At 43.9% G+C, this 26,730-nt stretch overlaps 1 protein-coding gene across 22 annotated transcripts in view; it reads left to right on the top strand.

Annotated features, from left to right (window-relative positions):
* The window catches only part of LOC121290577 (target of Nesh-SH3-like), a 290,979-nt gene that overhangs the window by 95,653 nt on the left and 168,596 nt on the right, over positions 1–26,730 (top strand). For 21 of the 22 annotated variants that reach the window (XM_041211152.1, XM_041211169.1, XM_041211161.1 and 18 more), the window contains 7 exons: positions 1,804–1,884; positions 4,719–4,775; positions 5,635–5,727; positions 16,129–16,197; positions 17,489–17,563; positions 18,433–18,522; positions 24,682–24,726. In XM_041211152.1, coding sequence (XP_041067086.1) covers positions 1,804–1,884; positions 4,719–4,775; positions 5,635–5,727; positions 16,129–16,197; positions 17,489–17,563; positions 18,433–18,522; positions 24,682–24,726 — 510 coding nt within the window. The remainder of the gene's footprint in view (positions 1–1,803; positions 1,885–4,718; positions 4,776–5,634; positions 5,728–16,128; positions 16,198–17,488; positions 17,564–18,432; positions 18,523–24,681; positions 24,727–26,730) is intronic. The other variant, XM_041211159.1, reaches the window with a different exon arrangement.

The raw sequence follows: 26,730 nt of genomic DNA, 5'->3' as shown, positions 1-26,730 counted from the left end.
AAAGAACAGCACAAATCCAACCCGGCCAATTACCGCCCCATCAGCTGACTCTTGATCATCAGTAAAATGATGGAAGGGATCATCAACAGTGCTATCAAATGGCATTTGCTTAGCAATAACCTGCTCATTGACGCTCAGTTTGAGTTCTGTCAGGGTCACTCAGCTTCTGACCTCATTACAGCCTTGGTTCAAAGATGGACCAAAGGAGCTGAGCTCCAGAGGCGAGGTGAGAGTGACTGCCCTTGACATTAAGGCAACATTTGAGTGAGTATGGCATCAAGGAACCCTAGCAAAACTGGAGTCAATGGGAATCAGAGGGAAAACTCTCCGCTGGTTGGAGTCATACCCATCTCAAAGGAAGATGGTTGTGGTTGTTGGAGGCCTATTATCTTAGTTCCAGGACATCACTGCAGGCTTCCTCAGGGTAATGTCCTAGGCCCAGCCATCTTAAGCTAATTCATCACTGACCTTCCTTCCATCATAAGATCAGAAGTGGGGATGTTCACTGATGACTGCATAATGTTCAGCACCTTTTGTAAGTTCTCAGGTACATGTCCAAAGGTAGCAAGACCTGGGCACAATCCAGGCTTGGGCTGACAAGTGGCAAGTAACATTCGCACTTGTGCCAGGCAATGACCATCTTAAACAGGAGAGAATTTAACCATCACTTTTTGACATTCAATGGCATTACTGTCGCTGAATCCCCCACTATGAACATCCTGGGTGTTACCATCGACCAGAAACTGAACTGAACTAGCAACGTAAATATGGTGGCTACAAAAGTAGGTCAGAAACTAGGAATCCTGTGGCGAGTAACTCACCTCCTGACTCCCCAAAGCCAATCCACCATCTACAAGACACAAGTCAGAAATGTGCTGGAATACTCTCCACTTGCCTGGATGAGTGCAGCTCCAACAACACTCAAGAAGCTTCACACCATCCTGGACAAAGCAACCCGCTTGATTGGCACCTCTTCCACAAACATTCACTCCCTCCACTACCAACAAACTGTAGCAGCAGCGTGTAGCATCTACAAGATGCAGTGCAGAATCTCACCAAGACTCCTTAGACAGCATCTTCCAAACCCACAACCACTACCACCTAGAAGGATAAGGGCAGCAGATAGATGGGAACACCACCACCTGGAAATTCCCCTCCAAGTCACTCACTGTCCTGACTTGGAAATATATCGCCGTTCCTTCACTGTCGCTGGGTCAAAATGTTGGAACTCCCTACCTAATAGCACTGTGGGTGTACCTAACACACAGAGACTGCAGGGGTTCAAGAAGGCAACTCGCCACCACCTTCTTAAGGGCAATTAGGAATGGGCAATAAATGCCGGCCCAGCCAGTGACGCCCAGATCCTGTAAATGAATTTTTAAAAAATTTCAATTAATTAACAAATTCAATTAATAAACCTGGACTATAAAACTAGTTTCAGTAATGGTGACCATGACAAATATCATCGACTGTTGTAAAAATCCATCTGGTTCACTAATGTCCTTTAGGAAAGGAAATCTGTCATCCATACCTGGTCTAGCTTCCTTGTGACTCCAGACCCATACCAATTTGCGGTTGACTCTTAACTGCACTCTGAAATGGCCTAACAAGTCACTCAGTTCAAGGGCAATTCGGGATGAGTTACAGAAGCTGGCTTGCCAGTGATGCCCACATCTCATGAAAGAGTAAAGAAAAAAAAACATGATTGACTAACTTTCACTGAACTTTGTAGAATGACTTATTTTTGTATATTGCACATAAACTGAGTACAACTCCTGACAGGTTTTTCAATAACCATTTCAGGTGGTCAGTCAGCTTCCGATAGTGCAGATGCCCGTTCTGGTAGCAGCTCATCACCGAAACCTATCATTCCAAGTAAACCAGGTATAGTGTTGGACACAATATTTCACCAAGATATCTGAAAGATGCTAACAAGGTTATCTCAATTATGCAAAAACTAAAACAATTTGTATAACCCCTAAGTTCTAGTGGATAAACCCCTCCCACGATGTGCATAGCGTCCAACCTCTTAGTGTAACTATTGGAGTTATTGAATCTTCAGTATTTTATGGAAAAGTTTTTGCACTTAGGGAACTTTTAAAAATTATTTTTATTCTGAGATTTATGTGAAGAGAAGTCAATCTCAAGGGAAGAAATAAAAAATACTGGAAGAAAGTTGGCCTCTTCAATGACTCTACCAGAAATATAGATAACAGCAGGAACATATCACATAAAAATTACTAACTTGGTTTCTTTACCTTAAATGACTCTTACATTTTACACCCCCTGTTTAACTATTAGAAGGATGCTCCACTTGAGTGTTGTAAATTATCGAACAAAACAGAAAATCAGAAATAAAGCAAGGCCTTGTAATTGAGAACACATCCAGATGACTTCTTCCCTTATTGAAAAACTGCCGAGCTCAATGAAAGAAGCATGTCCTCTACTAAATCCCCTCTTTCCCTCTGAGGCCCCAGTATTATATAGAGGGTATTGACATTCAGTAAAGTTTCATTACATTCCTGCTCTAGAGATTCTCAGCTATACAAGAATTATCATTGATAGCACACCTGTACTGCTGAGAGGCAGACAAATAAAAGCATTTTGATGACACCTACAACTTATATCAATAAGCTTTTCCAAGTCTATTAGCCACAAATATGGAACCTGTATCAGCGGCACCAACTTCTTAAACTCTAGAATAGAAAGCCCCTTATTAAAATTATTATGATAAAAATATTAGACCCCTGAATAAATATCCTTCATGCTATTCTTACATTTATGGTACTGTTCCTGATTACAGATGGTTGCTCTGCTAAAGTCATGGGTTGAATTTCAGCCAAGCTTCTCACAGTTTCCATTGAATTTATTATATCATTCAGTGGAATAAATCACAGAAAAAAAGAACATCATTTTGCCAGTAAAAGTTCAGTTGTGCATCCAAAATGTAAAACATTTCATTTGGACTATGAAGGACATTGCCACCTCTTCAGATTATTTTTGGTTTCACTCTTTGCTGTCAGTTAACCTAGTAGATCTACTAATAAGACAGTTTACAAGATGGCAACAGCCCAGAAGCCTTTTGGTGTTAGATTTAATGGGAGTTTTTTTAACTCCACAAAAATGAGTGGGAGAGTGCCAGGTTGTGAGGGACTGGGGGCAAGGGTTGGGGGGGTGGGGGGTGGTGTGGTGTCGGGCCATTAAAATTTAGAAAATCAAAATTCCAGCCACAACCTGCCCACTTGTAGTTTCAACAGAGGTGGGTTGGGGCGGGCGGAGAGGGGTGCAGGTGTGCTAGGCGACTAACCTGCTTTTGAGAAGTGGGTCCAGAATTTTAATATTTTATATGCCTCAAATGTTATCACAGTTTTAAATTTATTGGCTGCAGGCTGGGTTTCCCAGGGCTCTGAAAATCCAGGCAATATTTGATTCAAGCCAAGGGTGTGTTGCTTGTCAGCTGGAAAGCCAGCGAGACTCCTGCATTGCCTCCTTTGGGGAGGAACAAGGACCCTTAGGGAATCCTGCCCCCTGAGAGTTGCCGGCCAATCAGAGGATGGCAGCTGTCCATTGCAGGCAGCACCAGGGAAAGTGGTGGGTGCTGGTTCCAATGCACCCACCAGAGGCCCAGGATTAGTGAAAGATCCCAGACCACAGTTGAGTGAGGGCGAGATGGGGGTCTCAGGGTCGGGGGTCACAGGAGTAGGGATGGAGTGGGTCAGCAACAAGGGCAGGGAGGTGGCTCTAAGCAGATGCACCCCCCTCACTCCCCTCCTCATCCTTCCCAATGCCACGTCCCTCGATCAGGTACTGAGTGCCTTTGAACAGGGAGCCCCAACTCCCCCCCCTCCGCCCCACCCTCAGGAGCCTGCAAGAAAACACAACAGGTTTGCTTTTTGATCTTCTTGCATGGTGACTGCCCTGCAGCTGCTAGCTGAATACCAGGGGAGGTGGGATCAGGCCCTTAAGCGGGCAATAATTAAGTGGGCCTCTTAACGGCCTCAATTGGTGGCAAAGCAGGAGAGCTGTCCATGAGTCTTCCCACCCAGGACTTAATTAGGGCAGAGGGGTGAATGTGGTGGGGTCCCCATCCACCCGCCACCTTCTTACCCAATTAAATACTCCCCTTCCACATAACTCACATCAAGTTCTGCCCACCAGCAGCTGAAGAGAGGCTGGATCCAGTAGGTGATTGTTTTTCAGGAATGCTTGTGAGCCAGGAGCTGCTGCCCTACAGTTGCTCAAGCTTCCTTGCCCAAGATTAGAAACCCTTCATCCCCTTCCCTAATGACTGGCTGAGCTTCCCCCAATTGACCTGAGCTGCTTAATACCCAACTCCTACTCCCGCTAATCTGTGATCTCTCTCGATCTTGCATCCATGATCACACCTCTAACCTTGCATTCAATCTCCCCCAGCCAAACAGCTCTCCCCTCTCTCCTCACTGCTCCCTATTGAGGCCTACTAGCTGAGTTCCTCAATCTGGCTGGCTGGCTGTGGGTTATGGAGAAATCCTTTAAAGCAAGGTCCTCCAGTTAAGTTCATCTGCATCACCATATTACCCGCATGTCCAGGTTTCCCAGCCACCAGGACCTCCACCCACTCCCTCCCTGCTTCCCCTTAATAACGAGACAGATATTTCCCCCCGAAACCACTTTTCATTAAAAACAATCTTTCACAGGTCAATGCAGATTATTTATTGCCTTTATGTTGTTTGCTACAGAACAAACTCATGATCAGTTGCATGGCAAGGAAGACATAAATAAATTCAAAGATAAAGGTAAGTGTAATGGAGGAATAAGAGTTGTAGCACAATCCATTTGCTTCTGGAATTAGCAGCCAGACCATACATACAATGAGTAAGTTAACAAATCTTCACTCCAATATTCAGTCTTGCCTGCCAGGAACATGTCTTGGGGATTTGGCCGTGAATCCCGTGCAATGTTATATTCATTAATATAAATGGACCAAAAGCTATGAGAGGGAGAATAAGTCCAAATTTCCAATAAGTATCCCTACTGAGGTAGTGTAATACTGAAATTACCATCAATATGACAGCCTCACTCAAAGCCTATGAGCATAGATGAGTTTCAGAAATGGAAATGAAACCACCCTTGTAGAGCAAAGGTGCAGTTCTAAGACTGGGATTTAGCCACGTTGCCAAGGAAAAAAATGACATTTCATCTGACCTAAGCTGTTAATAAATAGTCAGGAAGCAGTTAATCCAGTCATTATGCGCGGAAAAGAAATGTTCCATTCCGCAGTTGATCCCTCACCAATACAAGAAAAGGTATAGTTTCATTCTAAACTTAAACAAAAGTGTTAGCATGAATTACTTAAAGATGAAGAAATGAAGGGAATTGTCATGATAATTGACACAGGTTAAGTTTTTGTCATTTGATTTTAAATCTTTGGACAATCTCAACTTAATACTTGAATGATATAAGCCTAGAGCACTGAGACCAGATGATCTAATCACGAATATCAACTTTTCAACGTTGTACGATTTTCTGACATCAATTGGCTCATGTCTCTGCTTAATATTGAATACTAAGTAACTCTAAAGTTACTGCAATGACTTTTAGCAATAACATTGTTGCTTTTGTAATTTCTCATGTTATTTCTGCGGTACTTTACAGAGACTTCAAATACAGTCACGAAACCATCGTTGAAAAATATCAAGATCAAAAAATCAAAACCGAAATCAGAAATGAAACCATTAACAACAAAAGGTAATATTCTGACCTTTCAGTACTCTGATGAACATCCAACACAACAGATAATAGAAAAAAATCATTGATTATTAATCATGTGCTGCTTTTCTAAAACTTGGCTTGGGTAAAATTCAGTTCAGAAGAACTATTAAATAAAGCAATAGCAGTTCATTTTGGAATCTTCCTCTTTACATTGGGACAGAATTTTACATCCCGTGCGCCCGACCCAAATGGGTGTGAAATAGCATGCATGACATCGGGCGAGCATCCCAACATCATCATGCACTCGTGCGATATTTCAGTCGGTGGGTGCGCGCGAGAGTCAGCAGTGCACCCGCCAGCAATTGAGAGGCCTATTAATTAATTCATTCACGTAAAGCAATTATTCGCTGCCCGTCCAACCTTACACTTGGCGGGTAGGCGAATCAGCCGAGCGGCCTTTGCATTTTTAAAGAAAACTCATCCGTGGGTGGGATGAGGTTTCCACAATTTAAAAAAAAAATTAAAATTTTGGGCAGAATTTTTCAAATATGCACGTTGAGGTGAGTGAATCCGCTGTGCGTACATTTTTTCCGGATTTTTAAAAACTTTATTCAATGCTTTAAAAATCTTCAACTCCCTGAGGCAGTTCCCTGCCTTCAGGGAGCTTTCAGTACGCGCTCCCCTGTACATGTGCAGACTTTTGCGCTCGCCCTCCTCCTGCCCCCACCCCGGCAGCGCTGAGCCTTTCAATGTGCGTTTTGCACTGGCTGGCTGCTAATTGGCCACCCAGCGGGAGTGAAATCACGGGCAGCGGGCCAATCGTGGGTGGTGGGCCATTTCCCGACTGCTCCCGGGCCCACCCGCTGTGCCCACCTGCCACCCGAAAATCCTGCCCATTGTTTCAGTAAACTTTCCCCTCCTGCAAGTTGTTAACGGGGGATATTATTTTTGTTTTTAAGCAACCCCTCTTTTTTTGGACAACCCTCAATAAAATATGGATTGGACATGGCCTATGTGGCCACCTGATGTACTAGTGCCGCCTCAAAGCCTCGCCTAGCTGCGACTGAGGAAACCTTGTCTATAACATGGAGCACATAATAACACCTTGCCCATGACTCAAGTTTGAGGGCGACAACCTGGAGTTACACTTGCTCTCCAGCAGGGCATTGGACCGGTTAAAGAATTTGGCGTTAAAACTGTGATGACAGCTTCTGCTCCTAAAGCTATACGAAAGAAGAAGAAGAAGGGGATATTCATGTCCTGATTCCAAATATTCTGACATCAGATGAGCTCTTCCAAGATTTAGGGAGAGTCAGCTCCTTCGGGTTGCATTGATGTACATAGAGTTTACAGCACAGAAACAGGCTTTTTGGCCCTACTTGCCCGTGCTATTTTGTTTGCACTGAAATGAGGCTCTTTCCACTCGACCTCCCATTTCTTTTTTCCCCATGCATTTATCTAGTTTTCCCTTAAATGCATCAATGCCACCCATCTCAACTGCTCCACAAGGTGGGCTGAATTTTCTTAACCCTTTGGGGATGGGCAGAGAGAAGAGACAGCTGGCAATATGGCATTGAGGGGAGCCCGACATCTTGCCACCACCATGGCATATTGTCAGCAGTGGGAAGCTCAGTGGCACCGGCAATCAATTCAGACAATTAATTGCCCAATTAAGGGTCACACCCTGCCCTCACCAGCATTTACTGGCATTAGGAGGGGCTGCTGCCATGTGGGGAGACTGCAGTGTAAACCCTGGTGGCCTCCCAGCAGGTTCCAGGAGTGCCATCCTAGTTTGGGCACTCCTTGACCCACACAAGGTCCCCCGGCAGTAATGGCCTTCCCCGTGCCCAAGGCACAGCCGGAAAAACCCTCCCCACCCCGATAGTCAACCTGGCTCCGGCTTCCTCAAAAAGGTTCACCCATCTAAGAGGCTGCCTTAGCATTGAGGCACCCTCTCCTACGTGCTGCAGCCTCGGCAGTGGCCATCACTAGTGGTGGCAGTGCTGAACTGCTGGTCCTCTGTTAATTGGCCATTGGTGGCAAAATGTTGCCCAAGGGTCCCAATGCCCGCTGGAGCAGGGGCTGCTCCCACATTTGTCCCCAGCTGCAGTACTTGATCCTTTGGAGAAAATTCCATCCAACAGAAAATTCCAGATTCTAACCACTCTTCAGTTAAAGAGTTTTGTCCTGAATTTCCTACAGTGAATATTTTATATTTAAGACCCTTAATTTTGTCTCCCCTAATTAAAGGCATATTCCTTACCTCTACCCTGTCAACCCCTTTCATAATGCTGAAGACCTCTGTCAGGTCACAGCTCAGTCTTCTCTTTTCTAGAGAAAAGAGCCCCAACCTGAGCAAACTTTCCAGGTGAGCATATTTTCTCATTTCTAGCTGTAAATACTTTTTTTCTCCTTCTCCAGTGTTGCTATATTATTTTTATCATGTGGAAACTGGAGCTGTTCACTGTGCTTTAAGTGTGGTCCAACCAAAGTTGCTTCCAACTTTAATATAATAGGTTTGATTTTCAAATCGGTGTCAGGAACCTGACGCCAAGATAATTTCCATGTTCTGACCCCACGACGCAACTGTGTAGCTTACACAATGTTATCTTGAAATGGAAACGCCCTAATTGAGCTGGAGGCAAGCTCGACATCCAATTAGTGGCATCTAGCATTACCAGGAAACAGGGCACAAGTGACAAAGGCAGACGGCAAATGTGATAGGAACTGCAACTGCCTTGCAGAAGAGAGCAGGCAGCACCTCAGAGGGCCACTACGTAGCCTGATTGAGCATAAAAATGGCCAAATGGAAGGTAAAGCACACGATTCGGCGTAAGATTCCTCCAGCTCCCAAAATTTTTCAACATTAAAAAAAAACTTTCTCTTCTGCCCGCTTTGAACCTAACAGCTGTGTACTAACATGCACCAGACTGTTCAGCTTTGGCGATTTCTTTCCCGCCCTCTCCAACCCACTAACAAGCTTCTCAAGGAGCTTGATGGGCTGTAAAGTAGTGGCAAGCAAGTTCCCCATTCCCCTCCTTCCACCCTCCCTTTGAAAATTACATTGGGCAGAAATTTTCATGCGGTGGGCTGGCGCGTGCCCGACCAGCTCGAGTGTCAAATGATGTGCGTTGACGCCAGCCAAGTGTGCCGATGTCAACGTACAGTTGCGTGCTAGTTCGGTCGGTGGGCGTGCACCAGAGCCGGCAGCACGCCCGCCGATAATTAAAAGGCCTGTTAAAGCCATTAAGTTATCAATTAAACTAAATTTTTCACTGCCTGTCCAACCTAACAGTTGACGAGTAGGCGAAAAGGCCAAGCAGACTTTACACTTTTTTGGAAACTTCATCCATGGGCGGGATGAGGTCTCCAAAAGCAAATAGAAATAAAAATAAAAACTTTAATTTTTCATTAATAACATGGCCCCTGCTCATGTGACAGAGACATGTTTCATTGCATCTTTATTTTTAAAATTTCTTTTATATCTCTTCATCGTCCTGAGGCAGCTCCATGCCTCAGGGAGATTATGCAATACTCACTTGCGTGCATGCGCGCAGTTCGCGCTGGGCTGGCTCGCCTTCCTCCCCCTGCCCGCACAGGCAGCGCTCTACATCATGGCTCGCGTTTCAAGGCCCACCAGCATGAAATCCCGGTCCGGTGCCGATCGCTGGCAGTGGTTGGCTCCTTGACTACCTCCGCCTGCCCGCCCCCTTTGAGCCAGCCCACCAAGGGCAAAATTCTGCCCATTGTGTTCCAGAGGCGGTGTAATCCTGTGCCTCCCTCCAGAATCACAACTGTACTCCTTCCCAACCCCACCAGCAATTGAAAATCCCAGCTAACCTCTACGTGTTTCAAATCTACCCCTCTAGATATTAACCCCGGTGCTTTTTTTATGACCATGTTAATCTGCATCTGCTACTACTAGATCCCTTTATCCTCTACTCCATCTGGGCAGATATGTGGACTCTTTACTTTTCTTAACAAAATGCACCGCCTCACATTAATTTATATTGAAATCCATTTGCCAATTTCATGTCCATTCTACAAGCTTATTAATGTCACCTTGAATTTTTCCATGGTTTTCCTCAGTGTTAGCTATACCACCAATTTGGTGCCATCCATTTTGAAAATTTTGAAAAAGTATTTTTGATCCCTGAGTCAAAATCATTTATATAAATAGTGCACAACAGATCTCTAGTAATCCACTCCAATGCCATTTGCCAGTCTGAATAACTACCCTTAACCCCATCATTTTGTTTTCTGTTTTGTGGCCAGCTTGCTATTCAGTCAGTTACTTGTCTTTTCATTCCACATGCTTTGTATCTACTGTGCGGTAACTTATCAAAAGCCTTTTGACAATCCAAATATTTTACAACTACTGCATTACCTCTGTCAAACCTTTCTGTTACTTCTTCAAAGAATTCAGAAAGTTTGGTCAAGCAGGCCTTTGCCTTTTGAATTCCATGCTGACTGCTCTTTATTAAATTTTTACTTTCTAGACATTTTCTTATTACTTCTTTGAGTAAGGATTCCATCATTCTTCCAGCACTGATGTTAAATTAATTGGTCAATATCTCCTTGGACTTATTTTATTTTCCTTTTGAAATATGTTATTTGTCCGCCAGTCCTCTGCTCCTATTCCATGTTCTAATAAACGTGTAATAATGCCTCTGCTGTCTCTCACCTAATTGGTTTTATCTTCCCCTTTCCATCTAAATGTCTTTTTATCCTTACCGATCTATTCTTCCAATGTCATGCCCACCTTGTTTGTCTCCCTAGTGAATATTGAGGCAAAGTAATTGTTTTATATTTCTGTTTTTCTGTTATTACCTTTCAGTTTATATTGTGTCCCCTAATGGCCTTATCCCTATCCTTATTTTTCATTTGTTATTTATGCTCTGTGGAATACGTTGCTATTTCTTTTTATCTTCCTAATTTGATTTTGTAGCTCCTCTTTTCTTTCCTATTCTCCTCTTCTTTTCTAAACCCTTTGTATTCTCTTTTGTCGCCTTTTCATTTATTGATACTTAGTGTATGCCTTTCAATTTAGTTTTTGTTTTACCGTTATATTTTTATTCATCCATGGTGTTTCATTATTAGCCAGTTTGCTGTGTTTTTAATGGAATATATTTCTGTTGAAATCCTTTGATTTTGATCATCTTTTAAATATTTTTCCACTGCTACTGCACCTCATTGGCTATCAACATTTATTTTCCAATTTAATTTCCCTAGTTCAACTGTTTTCCCTCAAAATTACTTTATCCCCCCCCAATGCATTATTTTTGTCTTTGTCTTACTCATGTCTTTCTCAATCTTTAACTTAAACCTGACTATGCTGTGATCACTATTGTCTTGATGTTCCCATTCTCAGTGTTCTACTCATCTGTGCCAGTTCATTTTCTTCCTTAGCCATTTTGTTCCTCATACTGTGGGCAGGATTTTTCCCTTGGTATGCGGAATCAGCGGGGGCAGGCACGGGCGGTTGGGAAGCCACCTGCCGCCCGCAATCAGCAGCGCTTCGCGATTTTATGCAAGTGGGCCAATTGAGGCCCACCCAGCGTGATATGCAAGCAGCAGCACTGAGTGCTGCCTGTGTAGGCAGGGGGCAGAGCGAGCAGGCCTAGCGCGAACTTTGCATGTGCGTGCGAGGGAGAGTTGAATAGTCTCCTGAGGCATGGAGCTGCCTCAGGGAGATGAAGAGATATTTTTAAAAATAATAAAGGTCAGAAAAAATTAATGTAACATGTCCCCTCATGTGCAGGGACATGTTTTTAATTATAAATTATAGTTTTTATTTCATTCCTATTTGATTTTTGAAGCCTTATCCTGCCTGTGGATGAGGTTTCCAAAAAAATGCAAAGGCCACTTGGCCTTTTCGCCTGCCCGTCAACCATTAGGTTGAACGGGCAGTGAAAAATTAATCACAATTGATAATTTAGTGGCCTTAATAGGCCTTTTAATTGCCTGTGGGCGCGCTGCCGCATTCAGTGCACATCCGCCGACTGAACTATCATGTGACTGCGCATTGATGTCAGCACACTCAGCCAATATCATCGTGTGTCATTTCACGCTAGGTTGGGTTGGGCGCATTCCCACCCGCTGAGCTAAAAAATCCTGCCCTATGTAGTTTGCTTTGTTTAGATTTAAGGCTCTAGTTTTGGATCTAACTAAATCACTTTCAACCACAATATAAAATTCTATCGTATTATGGTCATCCTTCCAAAGAAGCCCTTTTACTAGAAGATTATTAATTAATCTTTCCTCATTGCATAGCCTGTTCCCTATTTGGTTCCTCGACATAATGAGCTAGAAAACTATCTTGTGAAAATTCCATGAGGTCTTCCTCTACACTATACTGCCAATTTGATTTGTTCAGTCTTTATGAAGATTAAAGCCTCCCTTGTTTACTGTTTTACCCTTGCTACGTGTGCCTATAGTTTCTTGATTTATACTCTGCCCTACAGTACAACTATTAACCATCTTAAATATTTAAGATCTTTAAAGTCAGTAAGTGAGCCTATTGCTGCATCCGCTATCAATGCATGCATGCTGGGCTGCACCTTCCTATTTACTTGCAGTCAGAGATGGGTAAAATCTGGGCACAAAGCAAATACCTGGCAGTAAGGATCAAGCAAACTTGAGCGCATGAGTTTTATGCACAGATTTCCTGTTGTGTATCCACACATTTAGGTTATGACATGTGTTAATGCAGTTGTTGGGAAATTTGAGTCTAAATAGGCATCTGCAAAACAGACGCATTAGTGGATTTAATTTTGAGTGTAACTTCCCAATTAATTCTGCAGAAGAAACTCTCCTGTGTTTTGTCTGGTCAGTACACGCTATTCTAAAACACTTTATGCAAACACACTTGGTAAGCTCTGTATGTAGAACTATTGTTGGAGGGGTAGTGGGAGGTGGAGTGGCAGGTGGAGGTGTCTGTAGGGATTCTACTTGTTAGAGTTTGTACACTGTAACTCCAGTAAAGGACTGCTTTAATGCAGTATTTCAGCAAAATTATTGTGGACAAATAGCTGAACCCCTGCAGAAATTCAAGCCCAATATTTTCAATGAAGTGTAAATAAATACACTTATGTGAAATGTCAGAGTTCAGATCAGTACAATGGGTGGAATCATCTGGTTCCGTTGGTGGCAAGTGTCATGGTGGGTGGGGAGCACATTTCAGTGGGGGGGGTGCAGAAATCTGTTTTATGCCGATGTGAAAGCACAGCAGGGTCATCCGATGGTGTCCACCATGACGGAATGTGAATCCCACTGAAGGCCAGCATGAGGCCAGTTTGCACCTCGGTACTGGGATTCAGTGTAGGACCTGACCGGAATCGTCCCCCCACACCTGATTTACCATTACGCCAGCGGGAAAACACACCTGTCTAGAACATGACTGGACTAGTGTGATGTGCGGAATTCGGGACTTACCGTTAGGGCCTTGCTGAGCTCGCGGACATCTGAGGAGAAGATGATGCTGGAGCCCTAGAGCTACCGGGCTCTGGGAGAACACGTGCATTGCATGCTGGGTGGATTCTCATGGACATGGCTGCACCGCGAAGCAGACAGAAGGAGGGAGGCTTCCTTCAGAACGTTACAGTCTTAACCATGGATAATTGGCGAGGGGGTGGGGAAAGGAAGGTCGAGCTGTGAGTGGGAGAGGAAGGTGTACACGTGGGCACTGGAAGAGAAGGGTCTAGTGGGGACTAGGAGAGAAACTAGGGTGAGGTTGGGAGAGGGAGGAGAGTGTAACGAGGGGAGGATGCAGCAAGTGGGGAGGTAGGTATAAGGGAAGAGGAAGTTGTAAGGGAGAGAGTTCAAGGGGAGGAAGGTGTCCGGCGGCAGAGGAAGAGGGGAGGAGGGAGTTTAGAGGGGGGAAGATATCTGGGGAGAGGGGGAAGATGTCCGTGGGGGAGGCAGGAGTAAGGGTGGAGGTGGGAGTAAGTGGGCGGGATTGGGGGGGGGTGGGGGGGGGGCGGCTGGGGAAATATCCAGGTGAACATGCAAGGGAGGAGTCTGCGGAGTCACTGATTCACTCCTGGGGAGTGAACTGAGGGTGACCGTGGTAGGAGGGGATGGTGAGTGTGAGAGGGGGCAGAGAGAGTCGCTAGGGTGGGAAGGTGAGGGTGCTTTGGTAGCGATAGAAGAGGCAGCAAAGTTGGTTCACGGGGACTCGGAGGCAGACACAGACCCAGGAGGCGAGAAGGAGGAGGTTGTGGAGGTCGATATGGATGGGGTGGGATTCTCAGGAGGGTAGGGAACGTGCACATTCACCTGGACATCCCGGGAAGACAAGGGTTCGGGTTGGTAGGTGACGGTGGGGAGGTGGAAGGTAATGTCAGAGGGGGTCGACAGTGATGGGGGAAAGGACATGGGTGACTGGGGAGGGGAAAGGATGGGGGAGCTAACAGTATACTTCACTGCTACCATGGTTGTCAAAATTGAAAGTAGCGGAGCCTCATATTGGACGGGCTGCATGGGAGTGTGATCAGTGGGTGGGTGGTGATGCAGCTCAGCTCAGATGGACAACTGAAAGTGAACCCCAGGAGGCAGCATTGAAAATGCTCGGGACAGTAAGATGACTGTGATGGATGAAGGCTCCGCGTACATAGGAGAGTGCTTGCACGAGACTCCAAAAGGCCGTGCCACACACACACACTTCTCCCTCCAGAACCACTCATGGCCTGGCTGCGTGCAGCTGAACTGCTTGTTTCCTGTGAATGCATTATTAATGAGCTGGGACAGTTGGGAAGGGATGACATTGCACAAAAGCCCACCATTGCGGCTGGCAGGTAAAATGACTTTTTTCAGGCCAGCTACCACACTTAGCACAAAGCTGGGAAGTTTCTGCCCTATGAATCTGCACATTTTTCATTTCATATGCATGGAGAATAAGTGAATTTTCAGGCGGCATGCTGGAATATAGAAAACGTCACTAACTGCAAGAGATTAGATTATAACATTCAAATCAAGCCAGGATACTTGATCATTTGTATGATATGCTTACTGCTGAATTAAATAGTGGCTTTGTTCAGTTATTGATTAATTCTTTGGCTAATATTGATTGCCATTGCAAATATTTTCCAAAGCAAAGTGTGGATGCATTATAATAGTTATGCTATAATGTTAAACTTTGAGAGAAATTCTTTTCAATCTTCTTGCCAAATTTATCTGCCAGTTCCCTCCCACTATTTTCCTGAAGGCCCTAAATCTTTTCTGGGATGTGGTTCCACAGATACCATTTGTCCTCCGTTGTTATCCCCAAGTGATCATTCAGTGTGAAGCATGATCAGTGTTCTGAAGCTATTTAGTCACAGGAGATATTAGACTCGAACCAGATCCTGTCCCAACCACATATTTATCTATCAGAAGGGTTGCTAGATACCAACCAGGAATTGGATCCTTGACCAATTTTCCTCTTCCTAATCCAGGTTAGCTGATGCTACTTGTAATTTTACCACCATTCCAGCTAAGAGCAATACATTCAGCTCGGACCAGAGACCAAACCTAGAACCTTTGTGGGTACCAGATTTAGCAAACACAGCTCCCCCTGTTCATCACTATCCAATTTTGGCAAGATGGCTTAAGCATCCTTCAGTTACATTTGTCAGGGTCCTAACACCTAATTAGGTGAATGCTTGTGAGGCATTAAAAAATTGCCTTACTCAATATTGGATCAGGCATTATTTTATTTAGATGTATTTTGGATGTGAGATGTTAGTCCCCAAATTTAGTGCTCCTTGTACCCTTGCTGAAGAATAGCAGTGGCTATCTAGTCAGATTGTCATATGCATGTGGTGTGTCGGTATCTATATACATATTAAATCAGTATTTCAATATTTTTCTTTTTTTTGATTAGTTCATGTACTGTGCCTTGTATAAACTACATTAAATCGTCTTATGAACAAAGTGTTCTATCAGTATGTAGTGGCGTATTTATACTCGCATGAAGTACAACATGATTAGATATAATCTGGCTGCTAATAAAATGTATAATATCATCTAAACATAAACATCGTCTAAGCATGGAGTTCATGTCACTTTGTGAAACATATGTCACTTAACTGATAGGTTACTTTTGGAATTTATTTTGCTGCCATGACATTCTTGGAACAGTATTGTACTTAACCAAAAACTTTTTGTTATCGAAACATTTTACTCTTACAAGCCATCTGTATATTGGTCCTGAAATTTTGTGAATGTTGTTCTAGTCTCCTGTAATGCCATGAGAGGACTGATCAAAACTCGGATGCCAGCTTTCCACCACAATGGTGGTGGTGTTCTGGGCGGTGGGGGAATGGCCTGTTATTTTGTGGATCTTCTGCTGGAATGGAACATCAGGACAAGCCTCCAATGAATTTCAGGGTGAATCTAACTTTAAGGGAGTGGAATCGTATCTTTATTTTTAATAATGTGATCTATTATAAATTACAGAATCCAAGCTGCCATCCTCAGTCAGCCCATCCTTCCCATCGAAACCTGTGCCTAAATCTGATCCAGCAGGCAAGTTCATAAGCAAGTTTTAAAATAGTTAACACAGCTATGAATATTTTCCATCAGGATCTTTACTCAAAGTGCATGCACTGTTGGTCATTATATATGCACACGTATATAGACATGGATTCAATTAAAATTCTTAACAATCTCTTCCAATATTTGGAATTGCTTCAAGTCATAATATAGGCATTTTAATTTGCAATGACTTGACTTTTATGACTGCTGATTAAAATGTAGATGATTTCCCTCATGGCTATGAGCTTAGAAAATTTACAGAAACATTTTTAAGCACAAACCTCTGTAATATAACCATTATCCATTTTTCTCACTTACCCCTTTTCAATAGTTCTCATGCGGAATTGTACAACTTATTTGAACTCTTTAATATATGCAATGCAAAACTTTAGATACTCTTTTAACCTTTGGCTGCATAGCATGGAGTTCATGCAAATAATTATGCGGTTATGTTTGGATCTTGCTGAAAAAGATTAATCGTTGCCTATAAATGAAGTTTGTTAACTTTCCAGAGCATCATAATTTGTTGTATTAATTGAGTGAACTGATGTCACTCTAAACATTGACTATGAATGTTCAAAGCAAGAATGGTTTGGCTGCATCTTTTCAGTAAATCAAACACATGGTAATTTGATGCTTGCATGAAGTGTACAGTTCAGCCAACGCCCAACACTAGTTAGCAGAAAATAATTTCTGTTTCTTAATTGTTATGAAACCATATTTGTTTTGTACCTTTGTTCTTGCAATGTCACCAAAAATAGCTAACAAAGAAAATGTTCCCTAACTGTTCTTTCTGTGTATTTATTTTCCAGCGTGCTTTGTGGTACATTTTTGGAAACATACTTTTTAATCTGTCCATTAGTGATGTTTGCATGAAGTTTGTTTTCTGTCAATCATCAGCATACTTTTGTTGAGTATATTGTTTGATTATAATCTTCCCCACTGATCAAGGAAAAAGAGACAAGTAGTGTCACCTTGGAGCGATCTGTATCTCCCTGTGTTATGTTGCATGGCTTTATACAGTAACATGACGTGTATGCAATATGCATTTCTCTTTGGTTAGCATTGTGTTTTGTGATTCGATTGCCATAATTTCTTTGATAATAACCAGAGGATCTGCCTAACTTGTTATGGCCAAGCGATGAGAATATGCATCTGTTACTGTCAAGCCTAAGTTATCACACATGTAGAGGAAGCACCAGTATTTTAAACAACCTTGCATCATTTTAAGTCATTGGTGTGGTCGGATAACTTTATACTTTTTTTCTGAAAAACATTGCAGAAATTCAGATACCAGTTTTCCTCACTCCAAGCACACCTTCTGAACTTGAAACCATGGATAAGCAGCAACCCACAGGTAGACTCAATAATTGGAATAGCATAGGTGTGTTATTTCATTAAAGGTGGTGTGCACTGTCACCATGCATTACTTCTATAAATACATCAATGCCATCATGCTTATGCATGGCTGAAGGTTTGAGAGCTGACAATGGACTTGGAAGTGTAAATTTTATTGCATGGTACTTAGTTCAATATAAACCAACAAATCAGGGTGCTTTTGTAAGCTAAATTTCTGGTTCAGTAAATTGCATCAATTTTAATCAGATGTGATATTTTGCGAAGGCACAACCTGTCCTTTCCTCAAGCCATAGTGAGGCCTGTAGCTCAGAGGATGGATATAGTAACGGTGTCAAGATTTCCACAGGGGCTGTTTTGGATTCACTGCGGGAGAGGTGTGAGAGAATGATGTAGCGTGGATTCTTTATCCACAGTTTTTCCTCCCTGTATGGGCATGTGCCTGGCCCATGCTTATTATTTCCCTAGGAACTCAACAAGGATCAGAAACTCAGCAGTATGGAGGATCACACATTTGAAATCACACCCCATCGTCCCATGATGCTTTAAAGTATTAGCATCATAAGAACTTGGGCCTTGTCCATGAAATTCTAGCTGTTCGTTTACATGAACTATATTATGACTCATGGATTACAATACTATGCATGGAGTTAAATTCAGAATGTTTTGTTTAAACACTTAGCCTGATTAATAAACAACCAAATAATGTACAGCTTGACCAACATGCTATTATTACACTTCTCAGTGTTTGTATGTTGAAATGCAAATTAAGCTCACTGGAAGTGGAAGCTATGATATATCCTGTTTCCAATGATATCTCTGCTAGGTCAGCAAAATGTTTCAACTTATTTTCTCTAAAATGCATTGCAGAACCTGAGACAACACCTTCTACTTCTTTGCCATTCGGTACATTATTTACTACTTCTGGCCATACTGCTGTGGACAAGCAGCATCTCCCAGGTAGTTCCAATAATAAAATTACAGAATAGATGGCTTTGTGTGTGGTGACAAATTATTTGTGCCCTGTAACATATGTACAGGTGATTAGTTTGATCATTCCTAATGACTGCTATGTCATAATGCTATTGCTTATGACTAGAATGCTGTGAAATATGAAGCCCAATCAGTCTACCATAATACATGTTTGACAAGTTTATTCAAAGCAAATTAATTGCTCAGAAAAGAATGTATATTGTTGAAAAATTGTTCACTTGTGTATTTAGTACTTTTAAAATAGGTCCCATGGTTTATTAACACTCTGTCTAGTAAGTGAATGTGCATCAGTGAAGCATGTTATTTGGTTACTAAATTTCATCTAATTAAAGCGAATTATTACAAAATTAATTGGGGGGGAGTGAACAAAAAGACCACCCACCTTGTTGGCTGTCTGCTGATTTTTGAACTGGCCTCAAAATGGTCTACTTACGCTCCCAGCTGAAACAGTCACACACATTGGGCAAACTTTTTCGCTGAGCGGGTGGATGCATGCCCGACCTGCTCAAGTGTAAAAGAGCATGTGATGACATTCGGGTTATTTCATTATACCCGTTGGGTGAGCGTCCCGACATCATCGCGCACTCATGCAATATTTCGGTCGGCGGGCGGGAATGGGAGCTGCGCCCACCGTTAATTAAGAAGCCAGTTAAGGCCATTAAAAAGGCAATTGATGCCGATTTTAAATTGGCCATGCGATTTCACGCTCGTCACATGGGAGAAACGGGCAGGTGGCCAGCCGACAATTTGCAAAACTTCATCCATGGGCAGGATAAAAAGGTTCAGTAGCATTGCCAGTGTGAGTAGTGAGAAGTTTGGTGGATAGTTTGCTGCTGGTGACTTATTGGTACTTGGCAGCTTCATCTCTGTTCGGGGCATCATTCTTAACATTTCCAGGCTTCATTTCAGGCCTCCTTGGTGTCTCCAAGGACTCCGGAGGATTCAGACCATGTGGGTATCAGGTATCAGGTAGCCTTCTGTAACTGTGGTAATGGGGGTTGTGGTCTCTGCTGGAGGCACCTCCTCTGAGGAGAAAGAGAGGGGCAGAAGGGAGAAGAGGCCAGGTGTCCTAAGGCAGCATCCAGGGGAGTGACCTGTGAGAAGAGAGGCGCAGGCCCAAGGGGCACAGGGCCAGCAGGTAATCCAAGGCATTAGGGACTGCAGGAGGCGCCACTATCCTGCTGCCAGAGTTTACAGGCGGCGATGCAGCTACCTCAATATGTCCGAGCTGCAATGCCAAAGGAGGCTCTGCCTCTCAAGGGAAACAGTGACCTCCATTTGTCAGATGATTGGCCCTGAGATCACCTCCAACTGTGTGAATGGATACCCCATGCCAGTGGCTCTGAAGGTCACAGTGGCCCCCAATTCTTATGCCTCTGTCTCTTTCCAGGGGCCAATAGGTGATCTGTGTGGAGTGTCCCAATCAGCTGTCCATAGCTACGTCAAGCTGGTGACTGATGCTCTGTATTGACTTTCATTCGCTTTTGTACAGACAGGGCCAGCCAGGCTGAGCGAGCCAGAGGCTTTGCAGCGATTGCTGGGTTCACCCGCATCCAGGGTGCCATCGACTGCACACATGTGGCCATTAAGGCGCCAGCGAGTCAGCGGAGTGCCTTCATCAGCAGGAAGGGATTCCACTCCATGAACGTGCAGATAGTCTGTGACCACAGGATACATATTCTGCAAGTCTGTGCAAGGTACCCATGACACTTATGTCCTGAGACACTCCCAGGTGCTGAGGCTCTTCAGTGCTCCAGCCGACTGGATGGATGGCTGCTGGGGATAAGGGCTATTCCTTGAAAAGGTGGCTTATGACGCCTCTCCCACCACCCAAGAACAGAGCAGAGGTATAATAGGAGCCACAAGGGCAGTGATAAAGAGAACGGTAGGTCTTCTCAAGATGCGCTTCCGATGCCTGGACCATTCAGGGGGAGCACTAAAATACCCCCCAGAGCAGGAGTCACTGATAGTGGTTGCATGCAGCGCTCTCCACAATCTGGCATTGGCAAGGGGGGATCCATTGGAGGAAGAGGATCTTGACGCAGCTTCACAGGCCGCAGATGATGAATCCAGTACTGAGTCAGAAGAGGAGCACGGTGAGGAAGACGCTGAGGGCATGGAGGCAGACCTCAGTATCCTTGAGGCAGGGACACCAGGGATGCGTTAATCCAACGGTTCTTCAACTAAGCTGCCAAAGATCTGATTCCACCTCATGCTCGGGTGCCACCTCCATCCCGGGTATCTGAAATGATCCTTTCATTTGACCCTAAAGTCCACTCAGTGTCTATGCAATAAAGCATCGAGCCACCCATGTCCAGCAATACATACTGGTGTACCCTGCACCATATTAAATAAAAAAGGTGAAGCATACTCAGGCCATTATGACAAAAGAAAATTTATCTCATTTTGCCAGTCCAGAAAAATTAGCAGAACCTTCTCTGGTCTTCATTCCCAGACCAGTAAACATAAACAAAACATTGCACAACAGTCCCTCTTGTGCTCATGGTGCCTATAACTTACTTTTAAAAGTGCCACGTCTTGGTGCCCTTCCCACTTTCGCCGGCAGCACTCGCATTGGAGACAGCCTGCTGATTCTGCTGTCCTGTTGGCCTTGATGACCTTAGCAGTTGTCCTCTGGCCACTGGAGCCTGTGCTGGCCCCACCTGGGAGGAAGCGGCCATTGCCATGGCTGGCATCTCCCCAGCTGCCGCAGCCTCATCAAATGCCACGGTCACTGGCAGAGGGGCAGAGGATCTGCTTCCAACATCCAGAACTCCCTGAGAGCAGTTCGTAGAGATGACAAAACAGCTTTTACGCCAACTTGGGGTCTATCTGGACCTCCCTGCTCACCATTGATGGGCGAGCACCTAGCTGGGATACTGGGTACCTCATCCATCTCCCACACTGGCACTAGCCACCTGAGGTCAGTGCCTGTGTGAGGGCTTGCAGGTCCGAGCACAACCCCAGGAACCCCTGATTCTGTTTCTGGAACTGCCTGCCCTGAGAGTCGCCACTCTCTCAATGGAAGAGGCAGTGCGCATGACCATGACGGTCAATGCAGTGCTGATGCTCTGCATGGACTCCTTCACAACAGAGACCATGGCACACATACCCTCATGGATCTCCTCCAAATCCTCCTGCACATCTCACTGGACATCCAGCATCTGCTGCCTAATGGACGATTTGAGAGGCTCATCATCTGCCTTCGAATCAGCATCATCCTGGTCTCCAGCAGTCCTCTGTAGGCCGGCGCCCTGGGCACTCTCTGCCTCTGCCTGCATCTCAAGCGAGTGTGAAGTCCCCTCACTGATGTGCACTGACATTCCAGCCACCGATCTACCCCCCACCAAGGTGCTGGTAACTGCACTGGTGCCTGGTTCAGAGAGCGAGTGTGACGCAAGTGCATCTGGAGCCTGGTGGTCCTCTGGCATCAGGAGTGGTTTTTTGGGGTCCTGCGATTGGTTGTCATTAGGTTAAGTCATCACATTGTCACTGCATGCCAGGCACCCTGATGAGACAATGGAGATCTGCATCATGGTGCCATCATCTTCCAATGATCCATGGGAAATCCAGTTTTGGGGCTCCCATCAATGATGAGACTACACAAGCATGTTTGCACCATCCAAAACTCTCGCCCCTGTACATTGCGCTCTTACCTTCGTCTGACACCCCAGCCTCTCCACAGCGGCTGACCAAAGTACGTGCCGGCTCTCCATCACCATCCCTACCTCATGAGGAATTGGAGATTTTGAGGGCCTCCACCAGTCCACAACCTTTAAATGTTGTTATGAGCCTTCTTTTCCTAAAAGGACAGAGGAGCATTGATTAGTCCACTCCCTTCCTGCAGTACCATTGCAGTCTTTACAAGCCCACCTGAGGAACACCTTGCTGAGCACATCCGAGTAATGGCCAACAAACCACAAGGCACTCAGCCCAAGCAGCCAGGGCTTACCTCCTTGGTCAGCTCCAGTGTCATTGACGGTTGGCATGCAGACTCTGATACCCCTGAGCTCCACTGGGGGGATGGCTTCAACACACTGATCGATGCCAACAGGGTACTCACCCTTCCCGAGCACAGCAGGTCGTTAAACCTCTTGCGGCACTGGACCCAGGTGTGCTGCACAACACCGTGGCTGCTGACCAGCGCTGCCACCTCCTCCCAAGCTCTTTTTTGTAAGCTGCATTGGCCATCTCCTTCCATCCCTGGGGACGAGTGTCCCTCCTGGCAGCCACCTCCTCCAGGAGGACCACGAGGCACTCATCAGAAATTTGGGGGACCTGCCCTCCCACCTGGCATCTGCAGCCGCACTGGATGCCATAATTTCCTGTTGGCAACACCAAAGATATTTTCTTCGCTGGCAGCCTTCCAGGGGCCTGGGCCATTCTTAAAGTGGCTGCCGGGTCGCCATTGAACCCAATGGTCGACAGGCCCCCGCTTGGCCCTTCCCGACCAGTGAGGAGCTGCATTTCACATTGGGCAGGTCTTAATTGCACCCCCCCCGCCAATGTGTGAAATCGCAGTCGGGGGTCGATTGTAGGTGGACGATTGTAGGCTGCTGCTCCTGGCCTGTCCGCCGAATTCAAAATTCTGTCCATCATGTCAGCTCCACAACCCTGACTCCATTTATTCATACCAATATGTACACTGCGCAGGCTTTCCCATTGATGTCAGGCACTAACTGGCTTAACCAGAGGTCCTTAACAGTACCACTGTTTGATGCTAACAAAACTCTTACTGATTGTATGAAAATGTTGTGGCCCACAGATTGCTTTCCCACATCTTGATACATGAGGCTTACCATAAAGGTGGGTGGCGGTGACTTGTACCACCTGCTTCCTGCTCAATAGAATTGGTTGCCCTTAAATTACCCCTTTGTGCCTTACAAGGCAGTTTACAAGAATATAAGAAAATGAGTGGGTTTCTTTGAAAGAGGGTATTGCTGAGTGATTGAATGCTGTACTAGCGTATTACATGTTGGTTAGAAAACCATGTACTGATTGTTCAGTGCACTATGGCTTATCGGTTTACCATGCTTCATCTCACCTACATTGTAATCACCATATTTGGAAGTTTATTCAGTACAGATGGAAAAAGCATTTTGCTTGGTCAGTTGTCATCACCATTTCCACTGTTTGTAAGGAGTGTTTTGCTCGCTTAGGGGATACTACCTTATTTAACATTTCTGTACTTGCCTCATTCATTATTCATCCTTCTTTAGTCACTATGTTAGGCATTTTCCTTGTGTGGTTAGATAACATTTATTGGGTTTTCTATACCTACCTAAAGTTTAATATTTTTGAAAATTCATTTCAAATCATTTTATTGCATCTATGTGCAGTTTCATTTTTTCAACAGGTGAAATAATATTTTGACACAATGGTCATACCCATTCATCTTTGAAGTTTTAGTGATCCTTAGCATTGCATGTTTAATGTCTTTGACGAGAGTTAATGCAGCCATTCAGTCAGATGGAGAGGGTGATAACTTCACACATTTGAAATATCTTACTTTTGTCAAGCTTCTCATTTGAAAGATGATTATTTTCTCTATCTGTTTTGTGAAAAATATAAGTTGGTAATCTTAGTCTGGAACTTTTCTTGTCGCAAGTTCTGAAATCTAAAGTTATTTGAATAACGTTAGTTAGCGACAACCGAATACTAGAGCTGGGAAGCAATGAAATGATGCAAGCATTGTGCTTGCCTTTTGCACAGGCCAGTGACAGCCAATCACATTTTGACAACCATGCTCATGAAATCACCTTGAATGCCACATATGTGACTCCTCAGCTTCTGATGTATGTAAAATGCTAATTTAAGAATGTACTTAAATTTGTAGACTTACAGTTTTTATATTTGAATCAATGCACTTGCGCAATGTGTGGTCAATTAATCATATCAATAATAAAGTTTAATGTCCATTTAGCAAGTTCATTACTTGAAGTTATTTCTGGCCAGCCTTATTTTGATTGGTGTGATCTCGATTGGCTGCGTTGATTATAACTTTTACCCTGTACTGAATTTGCCGTGCTGATTTATTTAAATAATTATGGAAGTTGTTTGATTTCTCCTATATATATACAGAAATTGAGGTATCATCCTCCAACAATTCATTTTTCTTCACTTCAGGCACAGCGGCTGCTTTAGATGCCATGGAAACCCAGAAGTTTTCAGGTAGCTTTAACAAGATCTAACATGGATGTGAGATTTTTCTTGGACAGTTGCAGCAAGTTGCATGTTATATATGTTATATGTGTTTATATGTCATCAGTTGTCAGTTCGAATGCTTACACACCTTTTAAGGATTGGGATATCATGCACTGAGTGTTCTAGCACCTGATGTGCTGCATGTCCAGTACACAATAAATAGAATATGCATTTACAGAGCAAACCATCTTGTCATCGTAATTGGCTGTGTTAAGAATTAATGGAATGCAATGTTTTGGAACCAATAAACAATGTGATTGTCTCACGTTATTTAATCAGTGTGCTTGCATGAAATGTATTACATGGTCACTAAAATCTTGCATGTAAGTGAGTCATAATCAACAAATTTGGTGGAGTATTTCAAAATATTGTATTTGCTTGGCCTATATTCACTCCCAAGATATAAATCTATCCCTTACATTTTTAGCTAGTTGTGTCCTTTTGTAGATCCCTCCATACCAAACTTTGCCTCACCCAGTAGAAAGGCATGTGATCTGTATCCAAGCTACAACCGTTGATGCTTGAATGCATCAGTAGGAGGTATAAAAATGGCCCCATATTAGCCTGCCCTTTGATTCCTGTCTTCCCCATAAGAAAGGTACTCGGCTCTATTATTTGGCTTTCCTGATAATACAGTTCCAGCTTTACTATGTGGGATTCGTAGTCCAAACTTGCTTTCTATCACCCTATTTAGACAGTGATACATGATACCTAACCATAAACAAACATAAAAATTTGACAGGAAGAAAAGACCAGCTGGCCCATCAAGCCTGCCCCACACTTGTGATGGTTGGAGTATCCAGACTAGACTACCTTCTCCCACCCCACAGCTATGTAATCCCTTGAGTGAGGGAAAAAGCCAGAGAAAAATGGAAGACAGAACAGAGAAAAAAATCTGGAAACCAGTCTGGAGAATTACATGGACCAAGTGTTATCTATCAAGTCACCTACCTTCTTCATGATGTGATCTCTGTCTCTCTCAGGAGCCATTGCAAATGTCTCTTCAAGGCTGCTGAGAGTCAACACTCGTTACGCCAGCCAGCAATATATTCCATAGACGTACTACTTTTGGGGAAGGACTGCTTGCATTCAGCCTATTCCTGCTCCTAGATATTTTAAACTCATGTCCCCTGAATCTCCACAATCTGTTAAACTGCCATCAAGGAGCGCTCAGAAAATTGAAGTCAATGAGAATCAGGGAGAAAACTCTTCATTGGTTGGCATCAAACCTAGCACAAAGGAAGATGGTGGTACTTGTTGGAGGTCAATCAACTCAGCCCCAGGATATCATTGCAGGAGTTCCTCAGATCTCCGGTTGCTTTATCAATGACTTTTCTTTCAACAAAAGGTCAGAAATGGGGATGTTTCCTGTTGCATCTACTGCTTTAACGACATTCACAATTCCTCAGAAACTGAAGCTGTCCATGTTTGCCTACACGGTATGATATAATATGCAAAGTGACTCTGGGAGTGTTTGCATTTGAAGTATTTGGCCAACAATTCTCTAAGGAATAATTCCATTATGCATTCAATATAATGTATCCTGCATGGAAATAAGTCAAGGTGTCTTTTCAGCAATTGACTGCTCCTTAAACTTTGCTTGAATTGAAGAACATTGAAAAGTTATGTTGCATGGTCAATACGTTTCTGTTCTCTACAGCATCTTTTTCCACTCCCAAAATATAAAACACAAACTATATTTTCATCCACTTTTTAGAAACTAATTTTAATTCCCTTCTTTATTTGTGACCAAAATATGCTTTATTCCTTCAGAAAATATGTAAACAAATTCTCAGGCATTTGCCTGTGGACTATTTTAAACAGGTTCCTTGGAAACACAGAAGAAGGATGGGCTGATTTTACTTGCCTGGGAGTCTATTTTGCTCTTACCTTGTTGAAATTGGTGTTGCGCTGCATGGGAAACAAGACATGGACAACATTCAGGCTTGGGCCTGATAAGTGGCAAGTTAC

This window comes from Carcharodon carcharias, chromosome 18 (assembly GCF_017639515.1).
Source record: "Carcharodon carcharias isolate sCarCar2 chromosome 18, sCarCar2.pri, whole genome shotgun sequence".
NCBI classification, from domain to species: domain Eukaryota; kingdom Metazoa; phylum Chordata; class Chondrichthyes; order Lamniformes; family Lamnidae; genus Carcharodon; species Carcharodon carcharias.
The sequence above is the reverse complement of the archived record's forward strand: the minus strand, read 5'-3'. Positions and strand labels throughout refer to the sequence as shown.